At 35.9% G+C, this 18,015-nt stretch overlaps 4 protein-coding genes and 1 long non-coding RNA gene across 9 annotated transcripts; 3 read left to right on the top strand and 2 right to left on the bottom strand.

Annotated features, from left to right (window-relative positions):
• The first annotated feature begins 453 nt into the window (after positions 1-453).
• LOC121218269 (uncharacterized) lies at positions 454-1,255 on the top strand. Its single transcript, XR_005914444.1, has 2 exons — positions 454-638; positions 970-1,255. It is a non-coding gene; the product is annotated as an uncharacterized lncRNA (long non-coding RNA).
• A 1,828-nt stretch (positions 1,256-3,083) lies between these two features.
• Positions 3,084-8,654, top strand: LOC107901364 (uncharacterized). 5 transcript variants are annotated; one of them, XM_016827328.2, is made up of 9 exons: positions 3,089-6,456; positions 6,557-6,741; positions 6,882-6,953; positions 7,045-7,197; positions 7,306-7,469; positions 7,564-7,711; positions 7,842-7,964; positions 8,067-8,154; positions 8,246-8,654. In XM_016827328.2, exons 1-9 carry the CDS (start codon positions 3,495-3,497, stop codon positions 8,425-8,427), a joined length of 4,077 nt encoding a protein of 1,358 aa, XP_016682817.2. In that variant the 5' UTR covers positions 3,089-3,494; the 3' UTR covers positions 8,428-8,654. The 5 variants fall into 5 exon arrangements, 3 of the variants coding, with proteins under 3 accessions (XP_016682818.2, XP_016682817.2, XP_016682816.2); XM_016827327.2 differs by having other exon boundaries at positions 3,092-6,456; positions 6,551-6,741; XR_005914443.1 differs by lacking the exon at positions 8,067-8,154 and having other exon boundaries at positions 3,084-6,456; positions 6,551-6,741; positions 7,829-7,964; positions 8,246-8,271.
• Positions 8,655-9,259: 605 nt separating this feature from the next.
• Positions 9,260-10,063, top strand: LOC107901366 (uncharacterized). Its single transcript, XM_016827333.2, has one exon. It carries the CDS (start codon positions 9,520-9,522, stop codon positions 9,958-9,960), a length of 441 nt encoding a protein of 146 aa, XP_016682822.2. The 5' UTR covers positions 9,260-9,519; the 3' UTR covers positions 9,961-10,063.
• A 64-nt stretch (positions 10,064-10,127) lies between these two features.
• On the bottom strand, positions 10,128-12,214 carry LOC107901365 (homeobox protein knotted-1-like 3). The gene is made up of 5 exons (XM_016827332.2): positions 11,743-12,214; positions 11,271-11,391; positions 10,827-11,020; positions 10,620-10,751; positions 10,128-10,537 (listed from the first exon to the last, which is right to left on the bottom strand). The coding sequence occupies exons 1-5, from the start codon at positions 12,031-12,033 to the stop codon at positions 10,403-10,405; spliced, it is 873 nt and encodes a 290-aa protein (XP_016682821.2). The 5' UTR covers positions 12,034-12,214; the 3' UTR covers positions 10,128-10,402.
• An 861-nt stretch (positions 12,215-13,075) lies between these two features.
• On the bottom strand, positions 13,076-15,920 carry LOC107901367 (peptidyl-prolyl cis-trans isomerase CYP28, chloroplastic). The gene is made up of 2 exons (XM_016827334.2): positions 15,174-15,920; positions 13,076-13,610 (listed from the first exon to the last, which is right to left on the bottom strand). Exons 1-2 carry the CDS (start codon positions 15,832-15,834, stop codon positions 13,402-13,404), a joined length of 870 nt encoding a protein of 289 aa, XP_016682823.2. The 5' UTR covers positions 15,835-15,920; the 3' UTR covers positions 13,076-13,401.
• Positions 15,921-18,015: the final 2,095 nt, after the last annotated feature.

Here is an 18,015-nt window from a genome sequence, read left to right as displayed (position 1 = left end):
ATATATATTTAAAAACGTTTAAAATATATGTATATGTATTAACATGCATATGCTTGTATATATGTAGATATAATAATATATAATATAACAATAACAATAATAATAAAAATAATAATAACAATGTTAATAAAATAAACTAAAGAAACTTAAAATGAAACATTAAGGATTAAACTGAAAACTAAACGGAGTTAAAAGGCTGGATTTAAAGATAGAAAACACTAAAAGGGACTAAATTAAAACGCGCGCAACAGGAGGAGGACCCAAAGGGGAATTAATCCCACCCTCCAAAAAGCTGCGTCTTAATAAGGACCAAAGTGAAACAAAAATGAAACATGTGGTTAAATTTAAAAGAAATAAAAGAAAATGATTAAACACGCTTCAAAAAAACAAAGGCCCCAATACATAAATAGCCCACCAAGGGTCCAACAGGCAAATCCATAGCCATTAAACGACACTATTTTTCAAACCCTAAAAAAAACTTTTAACAAAACATTTCATTTCATTTTCTCCAAAAACAGAGAAGGGAAGGGAGAACTCTCTGCTAGGGTTCTTTTCTTAACCCAAACCCAGCCACACCACTGCCATGACGCCGCCCAAAGCACCACCCTTGACGGCAGTTTGAAGAGACCGAACCAAAGGTAAGCACCTCCATTCTTTCTTTTCTTTTTATTTTCTACTATTAGAAGATATAAAAACATGTAAACAAAAATCGAAAAAAACTCTAAAAATGACGAAAATCACCTTTCAAAAAAATGTTTTCTGATTCTTTGTTCTTGTATTTTTTTTTCAATACAACATTCCTTTCCCCCTTTTCCCTTTTTTTTATTGATTCCTCCCTTGTTACAGTATATTCAATCCCCTTTTATAACCCTAATAATAAAATATATAAAGGAAAAAAAATCTATTTGATTTCTTCTTGATTTGCAATCTTTGATCTTGTTTCCTTTCTTGCGTTTATTTGCTATGCAGGTAAAGATCCGGGGCTGTGGTGCTTGGTGGTTGCGGCGCAAAGGTTTCCTCAGAAACCCTAGGAGTTTCTGACATTGTTTTGGGCCATTGTTTATTCTGGATTTTGGGCCACATAGGCCCATTGTAATTTGAGCTTGTTTTTGTAGGCTGGGTAAAATTTCGGTATTACAGCCATCATCCGAACTTGTTACATATTAAAATTTGTGATACCATCGAACTTATCAATATCAAACCTTGTTGCTGCCATCTCTGAATGGATTGATTGCTAAAATCGAATTAGCTCTGATACCACTTTGTTGAGGATAAACCCGATTAAGCAACGAACAAGTAAAATAGCAAAGAAATTAAAAATATCGAATACAAATATTTTGCATGGAAAAACCCCTCCGAAGAGGATAAAAAATCACGAGAAAAAATAATTTTACTAAAATGACAAACGAAGAGTATAAAGATGGAGATAAAAATTAAACTCCAAAATTCGAAATAAGAACCCTCAAAACATAAACACAAAATTCTCTGATAGCTTATAAAAGTTAATACCTAAATGTGTAATGAGTTATTTTTCTAAAGTGAAAAAAAGACCTATTTATAGGCTAAATTTGTAGGTCAAATAATATTAAAATAACCCACACTAATCAGAGTTTAAGTGAGAAATTAATATTAAAATAACCTACACTAATCAGAGTTTAAGTGAGAAATTAATATTAAAATAACCTACACTAATCAGAGTTTAAGTGAGAAACTAAAAACAGAGTTTAACTGGGAGAAGAAAAGTCGAAAAATGCAAGACATAACTCCACAAGTTATCTCTCACTTAATTGATAAATCCCAATCGGATAAGACATTCAATAAATTCAAACAAATTGACCCTCTAGACTCTTTTCCCACTAAATCAATAAAAGCTTAACTTTTCAAGGAATACAACCAACAAGGGAATTTAAACCTTTTCAAGGGACACCAGCAATGACACTATTGAAAGGAGCCTTCTATCCACTTATAGCAAATCCTCACCAAGTCACTTAAGATTTGTGCCAAAGAGAATATGCTCCAAACTCAAAGAAATTAGTAAACCCCAAAAGACCAAACCTTGTAAAACAACCAACTAATGTAAATATCAACCTAACAGTAGTATCTGTCATAGGTTAGAGGGCAAGATCAATAAAGGGCTTAGAGATACAACCTTGCTAGATCAAGGACACTAACCCTAACTAATTACAAGCACAAAACGATTTACTCTTCACGCGCTTTCATATGCCCATCAACCTTAGGTCACCAAGGGATCTCACTATAAATACTCATGCATATTCATCTCCAGACGTGTGATCACTACTATTACTACATTACTTTACCAACACATCCCTGAAGCTCTTATCACCTTCTATTTATTGACTTTAAGTATTAAAAGAAATCCTAAAGCTATAGTCTTAGTATTTCTTTTATCTTATAGGTCTAAAGTAGACATTAACCCATCTTCCTTCCAAGAGATGACAAGAGCAATATTTCTCCAGTACTATTGGTACACATGAAGATCACTAAATTTACTTCCAAGATAAAGAGGATTGGATCAGATATTTTATTTTGCCAAAAAAGTCAAGCAAGCTTATCCTATTGGAAGTGCAAGTTGCATAGAGATTGTCATCATCGTATTGATTTATGACTTAGCCTTTATTGATATTGTTTTAGAAGATACAACAAACGCGATTTCACCACGGAAAACAAGCTTTTAGGATTGAAAATTTCCCCTGCAACTTTTGGGTGCAAATTACGAGATTGTTCTTTTGTTTGTTTAGTAGATAACAAATCTTTCAAATGATACCTAACTTCGTAAAATAATAATGCCTAAAAGATGTTCCACTAGCAACCGTCCACCTATATATATAACTGCCCATACCATAATCAACGGCTGACTGCAGAAGTTGTTTCTAGATTTGTAAATAAATAAGTTGGACATATTTTTCAATTTTAGAATATAAATAACGTTTTTATATTTTATAATGCTGAACACAATAATAATATTAGTTCCTTATAAATCGAAAAGAAAAAAACAACATACTCATTAGATTTTGACTCCAACTTTGCATGAAACCATCCACGTGCCGTCACCCTTCCTCTTTTCTCATTTTCTTGTCCCCCATTAATTCCTTGCAACTTAAGAAAAGAAAATTACATATGGAAGTCACTGTCATTTTCAATCACCCACCACCCATAAATGGAAAAACGAAAACCAAAAGAGCAAAGTCCCGGAGAGAGGGGGATAGAAATAACAGGGAGACAAACTGACAGAAAGGGTGTTTGAAAGACAAGATTCATCGAATCTCAAAAGAAAGCCATGGATCAAAGGTGGCCCAGCTCCACTACCGACTCACTGTTTCTTCCTCTCTGCTTACATCTCTTCTTATTAAATTTTTTTTGGTTTTAGGAATCGTTTTTACCTCTGTTTCTTGCCTTTGGAAAATACACCCTTTTTTTTTTCTCCTCTAAACTTGATTTAGACTATATTTCAGCTGAACCCTGTATTATAGATTATGGCATTTGATCAAAATTCAATACAAGAAGATCTTAGACCATTGAATGTAGCTAGAATTGTAACTGAAGAGCCCCAAATTGCGGATGCGGTGGCTGCCACTAATAATACCCGCGGTACAACCATTGACGGGTTTCTTCCCAACTCGCCTCGGGAGCTTGAGACTTATGGTGGTGCCATGCCTGTTCTTTATCCAGCAACGGTGACGGATGCCGGTTTTGCAAGTTTAGGATATGGGAATGTAGTGCCCTTGACACCAGGTGTCCCTGCATGGAGGCCTCACATGCCTATGCCTGTGCCGGTTGGGAATTCAAGTATGAACCTGGTTGGCGGGTTCGGTTATAGTCCGAATTTGGGCAATATGGTGGCTGCTAATGCCGTGCATCAGGTTAGTAATGATGTGGTAGCTGGGCATGGTTATAGTCCTAGTCTGGGCAATAGGATTAGTGGGAATAGGAGTGATCAATTGAGTAATGATAGGGTGACTGTAGGCTTAGCTCATAGTTGTAATATGGGAAACAGGGGTAGTCGTAATGGGAATGAATTAGTAGGTGGGGTTGGTTATAAATCAAATTCAGGAGTTGGAAGTAATGGCAATGGTGCTGATCAGGTTAATGACGAGGGTGGGGATGATTCTGTGTCTGGGAAAAAGGTTAAGTTTTTGTGTAGTTTTGGGGGGAAGATATTGCCTAGACCAAGTGATGGGGTGTTGAGATATGTAGGGGGGCAGACAAGGATTATTAGTGTTAGAAGAGATGTGAGCTTTAATGAGTTTGTGCAAAAAATGGTGGATGCTTACGGGCAACCTGTGGTTATCAAGTACCAGCTTCCTGATGAGGAACTTGATGCATTAGTTTCCGTTTCATGCTCCGATGATCTTGTTAATATGATGGACGAGTATGAGAAAGTGATTGAAAGGTCTTCAGATGGATCTGCTAAACTAAGGGTATTTTTGATTTCGGCTTCGGAACTTGATCCTTCTGGTATGGTTCAATTCGGGGATTTGCATGACAATGGGCAGAAATATGTTGAGGCAGTTAATGTTGTGAAAGGAGCTGCTGGTGGCATCGCAGGTAAGGAGAGCATAGCAAGTGCGACTTCAACACCAAACTCTGACATTAGTGGGAGTGAAGCTGTTGATAGCTCAGGTGCTGTTCAAGGGGATGTTGGTGGACCTCCATCAACAAACTTGTTGTCGCCTAGAGGGAATTCACCTATTTCCGGTGTTCATTTAGGAAGCCCGGCAGTTAATATCGGTCCTCAAACACTTTCGTCCCAACTTGAGTTTGAGTCTGGGAGGACGGTGCGGCTTGTTTCAACACAGCAGCAATTGGGATATGATCTGCAGCAACACTATGCATCTACACATGTTGATCCTCGCCATGAAGTTACAAGCCATACCGAATATATGCAGTTTGCACCTCAAATGGAGTTCTCAAATCCTAAGTTCGTGGGAAATACTGGTTCTGTGTTCAATCACCAGCAGCCTCAAGGAAATGCCCCTCATCAGTACATTCCTGCTTTTAACATGACTATGACTCCCTCCATCTCTCATGTTGTTGTTAGACCAGCAGCGTTTCAGCCGCTGTTGCAACACCAACAAACTCCATTGGAGCATTATCCTGATCAAAATGCATTTGGAACAAGGGTAATTCAGCATCCTGTTTATCAGAGCCACAATATTTATCAGGCCGAGATTCCATCAGCAATGGTTGCAGGAGGTTATACTTTCCATCATACTCCACAAACTGAGCATGTTGTCTTCTCGGATGGATCATTGCAGCCGATCAAAGTAACTACTCCAGCGAAGATCCCCAGTATCGAGGACTGCTTTATGTGTCAAAAGGCATTGCCTCATGTGCATTCTGATCCTTTGGTGCAGGACCAAAGAGATGGTGACGTAACACCTATGGTGAATGCAGATTCTAGTTATCATGGTCTGCATCAAGAAGACTCAATGAGAATTTCATCAGTGAACAAAGTTGTGGTGACCGCACCGATAGGGGATGTCATTGCTCACCAGCAAGCTGGGGTGCGACAACTTGGCCATGTTGATCATCAAGTTGGTGGATTGAAGTCAGAGGCAGTTGGATCCTCTCTAGATCCTGATGCACCATATGGACATGAAGGAAATATTTCCCCAATAACAGATAATTCTGATCACCCTAGGATTCCAGCAAGCCTAGGTTTGATGGTTTTGGCAGGTGAGTTTCAATCACCATATGTTTTGCCAACTCAATACCAGTTCCAAAAGGAGGTTCCACATGTTGAGGCAATTGGCACTCATGCTTTAGAACAGCCAGTGCACGAAACGTCAAGGGTTCCTGCTGTACCTAAAGAAGATATCGTAGACCCTAACCATCTGATCCAAATTGATAGGATGATGGAGACTCTTCAAATGAGCAATGAGCAGAGTAGTTTACCTATTGATAAAACTAGAAAAGAAGATATCTTGGATGAAAAATCTCCACATATAGCTGGGGAAGAGTTGCTATTGGATAATCTAGTAACACATGCACATCCAAAAGTTGGTGTTGAAGTTCAATATGGGAACCCTCCATTTTCTGGTGTTGATTCAGCACATACATTGGGATTCGATGAAGTTTCTTTGATGCAGCAGAAGATTGTACAATGCGAAACCGAAGCTGTTCCTTCTAATGCTAACAGCCAAGCTTACTTTTCACCATCCAATAGAGGTGGAGATGTTTTGGATTCCTCCAACTCACTTTTTAGCAATCAAGATCCTTGGAATCTACAACAACATACTTACTTTCCTCCTCCTAAACCTAACAAAATTCAAACAAAGAAAGAATTATTGGCTCTGCGAGAGGACCGAGACCCTTTTGGAGAGAACCAGGCAGTAATTGGAGGGGAATCTAATATCGAATTGGAAGATGAAGTTTACCAGCCATTAAGCCATTTAAATGAGAATTTGAGTTCAGACCACACACAGTCTATGAAAGGTGAAATATTTGATTTTTTAGTTTGTATATAATTTGGCATTTATCACTTCATGTTTGGAGTAAATGTTCATTGTTGTTGCCTTCATTGCCAAAGGCTCAGGTGAGGAACTCATCAAGGAAGAACTACAAGCTGTTGCTGAAGGAGTAGCTGCTTCTGTTTTCCGGTCCTCTACTGATTCAAATCCTGACGTTCCAGCAGAGACCAATGCATCTGGTAATGGAGGCTATCAAGACACAAATGTTTTACCCAGTGACATTAAACTGCAACACAAAGCTAAATTTGAGGTGTGGAATATAAGATCCTTTCGATTTCCATTTGTATGCTCATTTCGTCACCCCACCTTCCCCTTGCCTTCTTTTATCTGTGACTGCCTTCTCCAGATCCATTTATTGAGCTGTCCTTCATACTATTTTTCTCAACTTAGGAATTAAAGACTAAACAGCCAGATAGAACAAATTTTGGTCTTCGAGTTTCGGATGGCATTGGTGGCTTGCAGGTTGAACTTTAAGTACTGGTTTTATGTGATGTTTGTGCTTCTACTGTTAACTTCTATTGCCCATTAAAGCAGCTATATATTTATTTGGCAGGTTATAAAAGACAGAGACCTTGAAGAGCTGTGGGAGCTTGGTTCTGGCACCTTTGGTACAGTTTATCATGGGAAGTGGCGGGGTACTGATGTTGCAATTAAACGAATAAATGATAGATGTTTTGCTGGAAAACCCTCTGAACAAGAACGCATGGTTTGGTTCTATCCTTTTCTCTTTGCAAGCTCCTAATTTTTCAAATTAGTTCCATCCTTGTAATTTCACAGGCTAACAACTTGTACCGTGGTTAACGCGTATGATTAGATTGATGATTTCTGGAATGAGGCAATTAAGCTTGCTGACTTGCATCATCCCAATGTTGTGGCTTTCTATGGTGTTGTACTTGATGGTCCTGGTGGTTCTGTAGCAACAGTGACGGAATATATGGTTAGTGGTTCTTTAAGAGATGCTTTACAGAAGAGCGAGAGGTACTAAAAGTTTTGTTTGCTATGCTAAACAATTGTGATTCAGTTGTACATTTATTTGGCTATAAATAATAATTGGATGACTTGCTGTTTCCAGGAACCTTGACAAGTGCAAGCGGCTTTTGATTGCCATGGATGTGGCCTTCGGAATGGAGTATTTGCATGGAAAGAATATAGTGCACTTTGATTTGAAGAGTGATAATTTACTTGTCAATCTTCGAGATCCTCACCGCCCAATATGCAAGGTTCGTACTTAGGCCCGAGTTTCATTTGCAATTCCATATCTTGAGTCCTACATTACTTTTAATGTTTTCTAAATTTCATTCTGAACTCATTCAATTGTTTGGTTCTCATATACCTAGTTTCCGTTACCAGGTTGGTGATTTGGGGCTATCAAAGGTGAAATGTCAAACTCTAATATCAGGTGGTGTGCGCGGAACACTTCCATGGATGGCGCCAGAACTTCTGAATGGCAGCAACAGTCTCGTGTCGGAAAAGGTTTGTGATTACCACTTAGTCTAGTACCCTCCTCTATCATGTAAATGCTCTTTTCCCCCTACATATAGGTAGTTAATAGTGTTGATATTTCCTCGAATTTAGGTTGATGTGTTCTCGTTCGGTATTGTGATGTGGGAGCTTCTCACTAGAGAAGAACCATATGCAGACTTGCACTATGGGGCTATTATTGGTAAATTGCCTTTATTTATAGATGTAAATCATGAGTTCCTTTCTTTGTGCTATGGCGGATCACAGTTTATATCCAACCATCATTGTTTCAGGTGGTATTGTGAGTAATACACTGCGGCCAGCGGTTCCAGAATCATGTGATCCCGACTGGAGATCATTGATGGAGAGATGCTGGTCATCAGAGCCATCAGAGAGACCAAATTTCACCGAGATCGCGAACGAGTTACGGTCAATGGCTGCTAAAATTCCACCACGTAAAGGACAAAGCCCATAATCCTCAGTCTGAAAATGAAATTGAACAATCTGCTCATAGGTCATAGATGTGTTTCCGAGGGAACTGACTTTTTCCCCACTGGTTTTTTTATATAGATGGTTTCATACAAATCTTGATTGCGCTGTGAATACAGTTCCATATAAGTGGAGAATGTTTTCCTTTTTTTTTTTTAATTGTAAAATCTTACATCATTCTTCAATCAAACAAGGTTGAATTTACTTGCTTAACACATACAAAATAAATATATATTAAATATATAATATATTAAGATAATTAAATAAAAAATTTAAATAATATAATTTTTTTTAAAAATAACAGCTTAAAATGGGGTTGGATTAGTTTTTATTATTATAAATATGAGTATTTTAAAGCCATATTTTGAGTTGGGCTGAGTTTAAGTAAGTATAAAATGTTTTAAGCTTAACTCAAACTCGACCCGGCTCAACTCATGAAGAGTTCTAATATATTGTATATTAACTTAAACTTAAATGAGTTTATCGTGACCAAATTCTTTAATAAGACTAAAAGTAAATCAAAATTTAAAATAAAATTGTATAATTATAAAGATATTCAAAATTTTCTTTTTTCACTTTAAAATAAAAATATCCTTATAAGTGTGACTAACTTTGTTTAGGTTTTCAATATTCTTCATATTTCATTAAAATTTTTAATTAAATTTAATTAATTGCATAGTCATTTTATTAATTAAGGATTTTTTATTTTAAAAATTTATGAATAAATTAAACTTAAATTTGAAATTTTGTTCCTCCGTACTTACGCGATTTTTGACTCCGCCATTTTCTTCCTCCATACTCTTTCATGTAGGCGATTTTTCCACTTTCCGATGACATTAAGAATAAAGATACCGCGTAGCACTGAGCCGCCATCCATACTCAAGGCATGCCTTACCTACTATTTAACATTTGTTTATTTATTTTATTTAATTTCCACCATTTCCTTCCCACTTCTCTTTTCCTTCTCTTCATCTTCCAGAAATTCTCCATATAAGAAAAAGCATCATCCTTTTTTATCCCTATCCCAATCCAAATTCCAAAATCCTTTCTTTTCTTTCCTGTTTTGGTTTCCTTTCCCATGAAAAATTCTCAAGAGAATCCAATCTTCATGCAAGCAGAAGTTGAAGATGGAGGAGTTTGGGGTAAAGGGTGTGGTTGTTTTAATCTCTTCTGCCTCAAACGGCGCCGATCATACAACCACATCGATGAATCCGATACCTTACTGCACCAGAGAGGTGAACAACACACGGAGGAATGGTGGAAATGCAAACTGAATAAACTGAAACAATTCTCGGAGAAAGTAGCAGGGCCAAAGTGGAAGAACTTTATGAGAAAGATGGGTGGATATTGCGATAAGCGGAAAGATCAAAAGAACAGGTTTCAATATGATCCTTGTAGCTATGCTCTCAACTTCGATGAAGGCGATGATAAAGAAGCAGATGATTTGCTTCGTGGTTTCTCTTCCAGGTTTACGGCTCCATTTGAACATGATAGGCAACGAGTCCCCTCAGGATTGTAAAATAATTATACGGATTCAACATGTCTGCACATTGTTTTACGTTTATTCTATGTTCTTTTAGAATCCATGTTTAAGTACAGTAATATTCTTTTGTTTCTTGCAATCCTAGGAACCTGTTTGATGCATATTTGATTTCAAGGAAATGGGTATATTATAATGTCAATTAATTGGTAAAAACATGTTATATATGACCAAGTAGATAATTACATTATAAACCCACGACTTATTGAAGTCGTTCTTGTACATACATAGGAAAGCATGAGCCAAATGATTACAGAACCATCTAGCAAAGCTATATTAATGCTATGCAGAGAGCTTTTCTTTTGCTTACATTAAGGCTTCATCACTGGTTTAACCTGCATACTTCTTTTCCAAATTAAAATCGACAAATGTTCTCGTGAAAAGCTCATTTTCATCAAGACACATATACATCATTAGCAGCCTACTTCTCACGTTTGCTCTTCAGAGAAGTGGAGGGGTTATTATGCCAATTCCTTTTTCTTTGGTTTATAAACCAATTATTAATCTGCTTCAACTGTAATCCTGTTTTCTGTGCTAATCTTGCTTTGTCTTCTTCCTGAAGCAACACTTTATCAGAAAACTGTTGAAAAGAACACATTTTGAGGATCAGAACTACCTGAGAAATACATCACACTCACTGTTGGGTAAGGCCATTTGGAATGTGACTGCCACCATGCTTTTAAAATCAAGGTGGTGTCACCAGGTAGCTTTCCAGCTCTTCTCTTGCGCAGAATTTCCTCTCTAACGTCCACAATTTTCTCTTTGTAACCCTTAAAAGACACGAATTTTTAGTTGCAGAATACAGATCAAGCCAGTTTACTATTTAACTTTTTAAGAAATCCCACCTGTTTCAATTCGTGCTTAAGTTCTTGCCTAACATGTTCCATTAAGGATCTCTCAGTTTCTGATGGGACAAGAGGGCCAAATCCCATGCTGTCAATCCCATCGAAGCTTCCATCAAACAAACTGTGATCATTATCTACAACTTCATCTTCATCATCAGACATTGTTGCACCTGTGCCTTCACCTGGAGATACACCTGTTCATGCTTCATAGTTTAGCTCTAAGTTTTTTCACTTCAATCTACAGTTAATGCAGTAATACCAAACAGGACAAATTCATTATTATGAATGAGAGTAACAAGGAAAGCTATCTGTAGAATTCAAAGACTTAAGTCCAACTCCTATGGATGACATAGCTACATCACAATATAAAGATGCATTGACATGTTACTTTTACTTTCTTCTATCAACTCCAAAACAGTATTTACAGTGCAGAGAATCATTTACCTGTTAAACTTTGAAGTGATTGCTCAAGATCCCAACAAGACATAACCGCTTCCATTGCATGAACACGAACATGTTGTTGCAATTCGTCTTTAAAGAAACCAAGCAATAGCACATAATTTGCCTACATTAAAGGGAAAACGAAAGAGAGAATACTCAAATGAAAAAGATGACATTACTGATCACATACACATGTTTTATAAGAAAATTACCCTCAGTTGAGTTCCATAATTTTCTTGAACAGGGTTAAATTAAAATTTTACCTTTAAACAGTCGCCTACTGCTGTTAAATAAAATATACTTAAATGCAAATAATTAGCCATCAAAACTTGAATACAACAAAAAGAAAATCAAAACAGAACAAGTCAGTAGATCATAAACAAAGGAACAAAGAATAAGGGGAAAATAAAACTACGAATCCAAGGGTCAACGGTGAGTACCCAAATCTGGAAAGAAGAAGAGAAAAAGGGGTTACCATGAAGTGATCGAGTTCATGGTGAGCAGCCCCAGCAGTAGGTGATGATGAGTACTTAGCCGAGACATCTTGGGACCTAGCCAACTGAGCATCGATCTTAGGGAGCTGGTCAACAGGCGTGGCAACACGTAGACAAGCCACGTGGCCTTCCAACAACTGGGGGTACATGGGATGCCCTATTATCTCGGCCTTGCATTTAGCTGGGTCGAAGTTGGGAGGTGAAGAGGGTTGGTTAAAAGCAAGGGTTTGCATGTGTTCACTATGGTGGGAGACAAAACCATCAAAAGCCATGTTTGAAGAGGTTTAAGTTTTGGTAAAGAAGAAGATCAAAGGAGAGAGAGATGTAGCTATGAAGAGAGAAAAAAACACCAAAGCAGGGTTGTTGGAGAATTGTGAAATAAAAGAGACGGGGAGATCTACTATGACGCAGGAGGAACAGCCAATGATGTTTGAGTTAAAATTTCTTGGTCTACTGGTTGTTAATTTGGTTGGCGTTTTCATTATTATAATTTCATTTGGGCTTTGGCACTTAGGCCTACAGGAAATGGGGAACATACAAAGGTTTAGAGATATCAAGCTTTAAATATATAATATATATTATATATTGAGTTTGAGCTTATAGACATAAAATATAAAACATTATTAATTTTGGTTATCAATTAATCTATAATAATTCGAGTAATTACCTGATTTTAAATCAAATTAATTGATAATCGAAATTTTAAAAAACTTTTAATCGACCTCTAACCAAATTAATTTCAATGACTTTGTAATTATTGGTAAATCCTCCACACTAAACTGTGGCCGACATTAGACATATTCATAGGTCACGCCAGATTAAGTTTAGACAAGATATTTTAAAAAAAAATTTATATGCATAAACTTAGCTTTAACCTAAAATATGAACTCAAAATTTTGTCCAAATCCAACTATCATTATTTGAGCTTAACCTAGCCTGTCCAGATTATTTTCTTTGTTGATTGCATTTCATTAAACAACAAAAATTGCAACCGTTTAATGAGTCTTGCCTTCATGAATTATAAACCAATTCGTTGAATTCACAGTTCTAGACCTAAGCCAATAATAGAACCTCTACATTATATTCTAGGAATTTGCATAAACTTAATTTTGACCTAGAATATCAACTCAAAATTTTACCCAAATCCAACTATCATTATTCAAGCAAAGCCTAGCCTGCCCAGATTGTTTTCTTCGTTAATCGCATTTCATTAAACGAAAAAAATGCAACCGTTTGATGAGTTCTACACAAATCACAGCAGATTTATAAACTGCTATCAATTCGATCATATTTATAAACAGGTAGACAAACAAATTAAAAACTTTGAATTGCTAGACTTTGGTATTTAACTAAGTTGATTCATACAAATACAATTATATAGTGTAAGTCGAATTTAACATCAGCAGCCCTATTCCCATAGTCCAGACTGAAGCTTTCTCTGTATAGGAGAAGAAAAATCTTGAATTGCTGGAATGGGGTTCCTCTTAATTGTTTAATGCATAGATGTTATATGTTTGTGTTCTTCTCTTTCTAAAAATGCAAGATTACAGACAAGGAGTTTGTACATGCAAATGAGGGGAGGCTAAAGAATGAATATATATATATATATATAAAAATAAATAAATTGATATATAGATGTTTTAAGGCAGAGTAGGTGACATTGAAGGCTTGGTAACTTGGAGCTCGCCACAGTCACTGATATAAACAGTTTTAAGAGGCCTGTTCCATAACGTGCGCCCTTTTTGTGCTCTTTCATCTCCGAAGAATTCAGCCAAGTCATTTAGTTGCCGAATTCTTTCTGATGGTTTGTACGTTGGGATGGAAGCGATCGCAGTCACAACAGCCAACCCTGAAATGAAATAACAACAATCAAAGGTGGCATTATTTCTTCGAAACCTAGACAATTCAAAAGAGTATACTTCCAAGAATTCTTCGATTTTGAAGGAGGACATATACTTCAAGTTCAGAATGAACTATAAATACATATGAGGTTTCACAGTAATATCAGAGTTTCAGAAGTACAAGCATGTTAGGAATAGTATGCATTTTGCTAGAAAGGCAAATGGAAACAGACACGCGAATATGCATCATCGAAACAGTATAAGAAATCTAAACTTGTTTATATCTGATAATAGAGAGAAATCTTGTATTTCTACTTACAGTGTTAGGATGTTTTAAGATTACAAGTAGGTTTTCTATAAGCGATCTTGACTGCCATGAAACATAGAGAGATGCCCTACTAAAATTATGGGCATTTGAGCTTAATGAATCAAAATTAGGCACCAAAAGCCACGGCAAAGCACTGAAAGCAATGCACTATAGCCTATATTACTTAGGCTTAGATGTGAATGTTGGATATAAGCATGCATTCAATACAAAGATGCTCAATTTTTTAAAGTTTTATTTTCTCTGTATATTTAAAGAATCATACACCTGTACCCCTGTCTGACTATATATGTCAAACACGAGTGTTGGATATAGATACTATAAAGAAAATAAAGAGTTGGAGTAACATAACCCCTTGAGCATTGATGGAGATGCCATCCAAATGCATTTCTATTTTATTATGCTGTTCACCTAAAGCTTATAACTGTGTGGGAACTATACACTCCAAAAATAAGAATTAAACTTGGTACAGTTCCAAATAAGTGTTTTCCAAGATATACATTCCTAAATTCTAAATCCTAATTCCGGCAAAACCATGTCCCCAGTTTTGACAAGAGTTTGAAGCTTTGATCAGAGTTGTTGCATCAAGATAAATGCAGAAGCACATGTTAACCAGAATAGAAGCAAACCATTAGAAATCAATATGCATCAAAGCAGCAAGGCTTGTATAAGGATCCAGACTTATGTTCAATAACTGATTGAGATCTTGTAGTTCTCCACTGAAAGTTCACGAACATGCATCTTAAGATTACTCAATCCATTTTACTATGTCATCTAGCTTAAGATCCTATATTACTCAGACTGGGGTATGTTCAACTTTTTCTAAGGTTTTTTCATGTATTTGGAGGAGGGACATACTTTTGTCCGAATATGCATCGGATATGAGTGTCGAATACTAGTACTTTAATACTATAAACTACTGCAATGAGATCGCAATGAGGAGGTCATATTTTCATAAAGACAAGGGCATTCAAAGACGATGACATGCAAACCTTAACACAGAGACCACAATTTAGACTACAGTCATGATATATAGAAACCAGTCCTCTGCTAAATAAAAACTATGACATTTAATCTCAACAAATCCAAATTTCAGATATATTTCTTCAGTTATTCCTTAATTTATTCCAAGATTATATATAATCGTGATCTGTTATGGAATTCGACAAGACTAGACACCCAAAAACCACATAAAATGGAACTAATTTCAACAATTTCAGACATAAAATAGAGACCAAAACCTTACCTTCAAGCACGGTCCCAAAAACAATGTTGTTGTTATCGAGTTGAGGACAGGGGCCAGGCCCTGTAGTAATCAAGAACTCAACATTCCTATACTCAGAATCAAGCTTAACTTCATCGTCGTCGTCGTTCTCTGACAAACAAAGGGAAACGACACCGGGCCTTGAATGTTTAAGCAAGAAGGCCTTAGAGTCGACAGTCTCAGTGTTCCGAGGCAAGTCCAAGGCAGGGGGCAAACGGACTTCGCCGTATTCTCTACTGCGGCCTTGGCGTCCAGCTTGGAAGAACTGCCCAGGGAATATTTTGTGGACGAGGGTGTTTTTGTAGGAGGAAGAGGTGCACATGCGCTTGAAAGTGGAGACAGTTAGAGGAAGGAGGTTGCCGTAGAGGCCGAGGACTAGGCGGCCTAACGGAGAAGGGTCGGAGCATAGAGGGATGCTGTCGGCGGCAGTAGCGTTGCGGAAGTAGGTCGGGCAGAGGGAGAAGTCAAGGTAGACCCGGTCGGTTATGTTGGTGTCTAGTTGAGGTGGTAATGAGAGAGGGGTGGTGGGGAGGGTAGTGGTGAGGGTGGAGGAGAGGAGAAGAGAGCGGCGAGTGAGGGTGGTAGCGGTGAACGAAGAAGAGAGAAAGGGTAGAGGATGGATTGGTGATAGAGGGGAGGCCATGAGAGTAGTGAAAGGAGCAGAAGGAGATTGGAGTGGTTGGAACTTGGAAGCTAGGGGGAGAGCGGGGCCTACACAACTATTCTTTTTAGTTTATTTTTTTTCTTTTTCAATTTTAATATAATGTTATAAAAAATTACAAATAATATGGAAAGTGAATCTATCTATACAAGGTAAACTATCAAAATAGTTATTTTTATTTATCTCAAGTTATATTTTAGTCACTTATGTTTGAAATGTTACGTTTTGGTCACTTACGTTATCGCGTTGTAACGTTTTAGTTACTGAGTCATTAATTGCCGTTAACGGTATATCTATAAACTGACGTGGCATATCAAATCATCAATTCAAACAAAAATTTTAGGTTAATTTATACAATTGGTTTCCATATTTTTTCGTTTTGAGCAATTTAATTTTTTTCTTTTATGTTCTATTCACTTTCTCTCTTTTTTTTTTCCTTTATTTTCTATTCTCTTTTGCGTCTCCCTCTATTTTCCTCCCTTCTCCATTTCTTTTAATGTAGTTTTTCTATGTTTTCCATTTGTTAAAGCTAGTCCCTATACTTTTATTTTTTTGAACAATTTAATTTTTTTCGAGTGAGGTGAGCTTGTGGACTAGTTTTAACAAATGAAAAACATAGAAAATTTACGTTAAAAGAAATAAAGAAGAGAGGAAAACAGAGGGAGAAGCAGAATAGAATGAAAAAAAAAAAGAAAAAGAAAAGAAAGTTAAAAGAACATAAAAGAAAAATATTAGATTGCTCAAAATGAAAAAATATAGGGACTAATTGTATAATTTAACCTAAAATTTTCATTTGAAATGATGATTTAACGTGTCATGTCAGCTTTCCGTTACACCATTAATGACAATTAAAGACTCAGTGACAAAATGTTACAACACGATAACATAAGTGACTAAAACGTAATATTTCAAACAAAAGTAACTATTTTGGTAGTTTACATATCTATATAATATATTCACTATATAAATAATAGGTATATTAAATTTAAATAATATTTAGCTGTGATACGAGCCATTAAGGATCTACTTCAACGTTTTTGAATGGTTCAGATTACACATATCTTCAAAGAAGGCAACAAACTAGCTGATAGTTTGGCAGCATTGGCGTTCTCAAGACCTTTGAAAAGATTTATATTCATGCAACCATCAGATAAAACGCTTCAACTATTACACCATGATTATTCTGAAATGGGTTGGCCTCGAGTGATGATATTTTTTTTTCATTTATCTATCTATTTCTTGCTTTTAACCAAATAATTAAGTATTTTCACTTTCTATATAAATTCCAGTATTATGTATTCAATTAAATAAATTTTCTTTTAAATATTATTTTATGAATTTTATTTTAATTGTGAGCTTAGTTTTTATTTATATCCAATATTAATTTTAATTTTTTAACCTTTTAGATTAAACAAGGTTAAAATTGTCTTTTACAATTAATTTTTTAAATCTTATTAGTGTGTATATATATTATATTTTCAGCTCTCATGAGTCTTTTACAGTAGTAAATAGGGTTTATTTATTTTTAATTAAGTTAATAATCTTTGAGATTCATTTTTAAATTCTTTTAAAAATAAAAGAACATAGTTTTGACAAAAAAAAATTAGGGTGAAATTGCATCAGTTTAAAACTTTGATATTTTATATTGATTATTGTGAATATTAGGCAGTATTATGTTAATTAAATATAATATAAAATCAGCTCTTATGGAAGTCACTAAAATTAATAGAGGGAATTTAAGTATTTTTGAAAATATATTATAAATAATTATGCATGTAATGTTGGTTTAGTTTTTAGTTAAATAAGGATGAAAATAGATCTTTTGTTGTGTGTTGTAATTTTAATGTCTCACTAATTAATTCAATTTGTTTTACATGTTCTAACATTTCTTAATTTTTCGTCCAAAAAATTTCTTATTTTCTGCCATTTTTATATAGTTCTATCTCATGTAGTAACTCATTTACTTTTGATTGTTTACATATACCTCCTTGAATCAGTGATTGGAAGCTGCAAATTTTCATAGAACTACGGTTTAAGCTCTCTCACATATGGGTAAGAAAATCACTTGAATTCGGGATGACCATTGACGTGAGTTTGAAAATGAAGAATTTGCTATTTTTTGGGATAATGTTGGGATATCGCGTGACTCTTTAGCTCTAAACA

Source organism: Gossypium hirsutum, chromosome D06 (assembly GCF_007990345.1).
Source record: "Gossypium hirsutum isolate 1008001.06 chromosome D06, Gossypium_hirsutum_v2.1, whole genome shotgun sequence".
Lineage (NCBI taxonomy): Eukaryota > Viridiplantae > Streptophyta > Magnoliopsida > Malvales > Malvaceae > Gossypium > Gossypium hirsutum.
This window is presented reverse-complemented; position numbering and strand designations above follow the sequence as displayed.

Bases quoted from the DNA above. Each gene is read 5' to 3' on its own strand.
- LOC107901366 (XM_016827333.2), top strand. From the start codon at position 9,520: ATGAAAAATTCTCAAGAGAATCCAATCTTCATGCAAGCAGAAGTTGAA.
- LOC107901365 (XM_016827332.2), bottom strand. From the start codon at position 12,033: ATGGCTTTTGATGGTTTTGTCTCCCACCATAGTGAACACATGCAAACC. The intron at 11,392-11,742 runs GTAACCCCTTTT...CCTTTAATGTAG, and splicing joins ATGAACTCGATCACTTCATG to GCAAATTATGTGCTATTGCT. The intron at 10,538-10,619 runs GTGAGTGTGATG...GTGTTGCTTCAG, and splicing joins CCAAATGGCCTTACCCAACA to GAAGAAGACAAAGCAAGATT.
- LOC107901364 (XM_016827327.2), top strand. From the start codon at position 3,495: ATGGCATTTGATCAAAATTCAATACAAGAAGATCTTAGACCATTGAAT. The intron at 7,470-7,563 runs GTACTAAAAGTT...TGCTGTTTCCAG, and splicing joins GCTTTACAGAAGAGCGAGAG to GAACCTTGACAAGTGCAAGC. The intron at 8,155-8,245 runs GTAAATTGCCTT...TCATTGTTTCAG, and splicing joins GCACTATGGGGCTATTATTG to GTGGTATTGTGAGTAATACA.
- LOC107901367 (XM_016827334.2), bottom strand. From the start codon at position 15,834: ATGGCCTCCCCTCTATCACCAATCCATCCTCTACCCTTTCTCTCTTCT. The intron at 13,611-15,173 runs GTAAGGTTTTGG...ATTTCATTTCAG, and splicing joins TTTTGGGACCGTGCTTGAAG to GGTTGGCTGTTGTGACTGCG.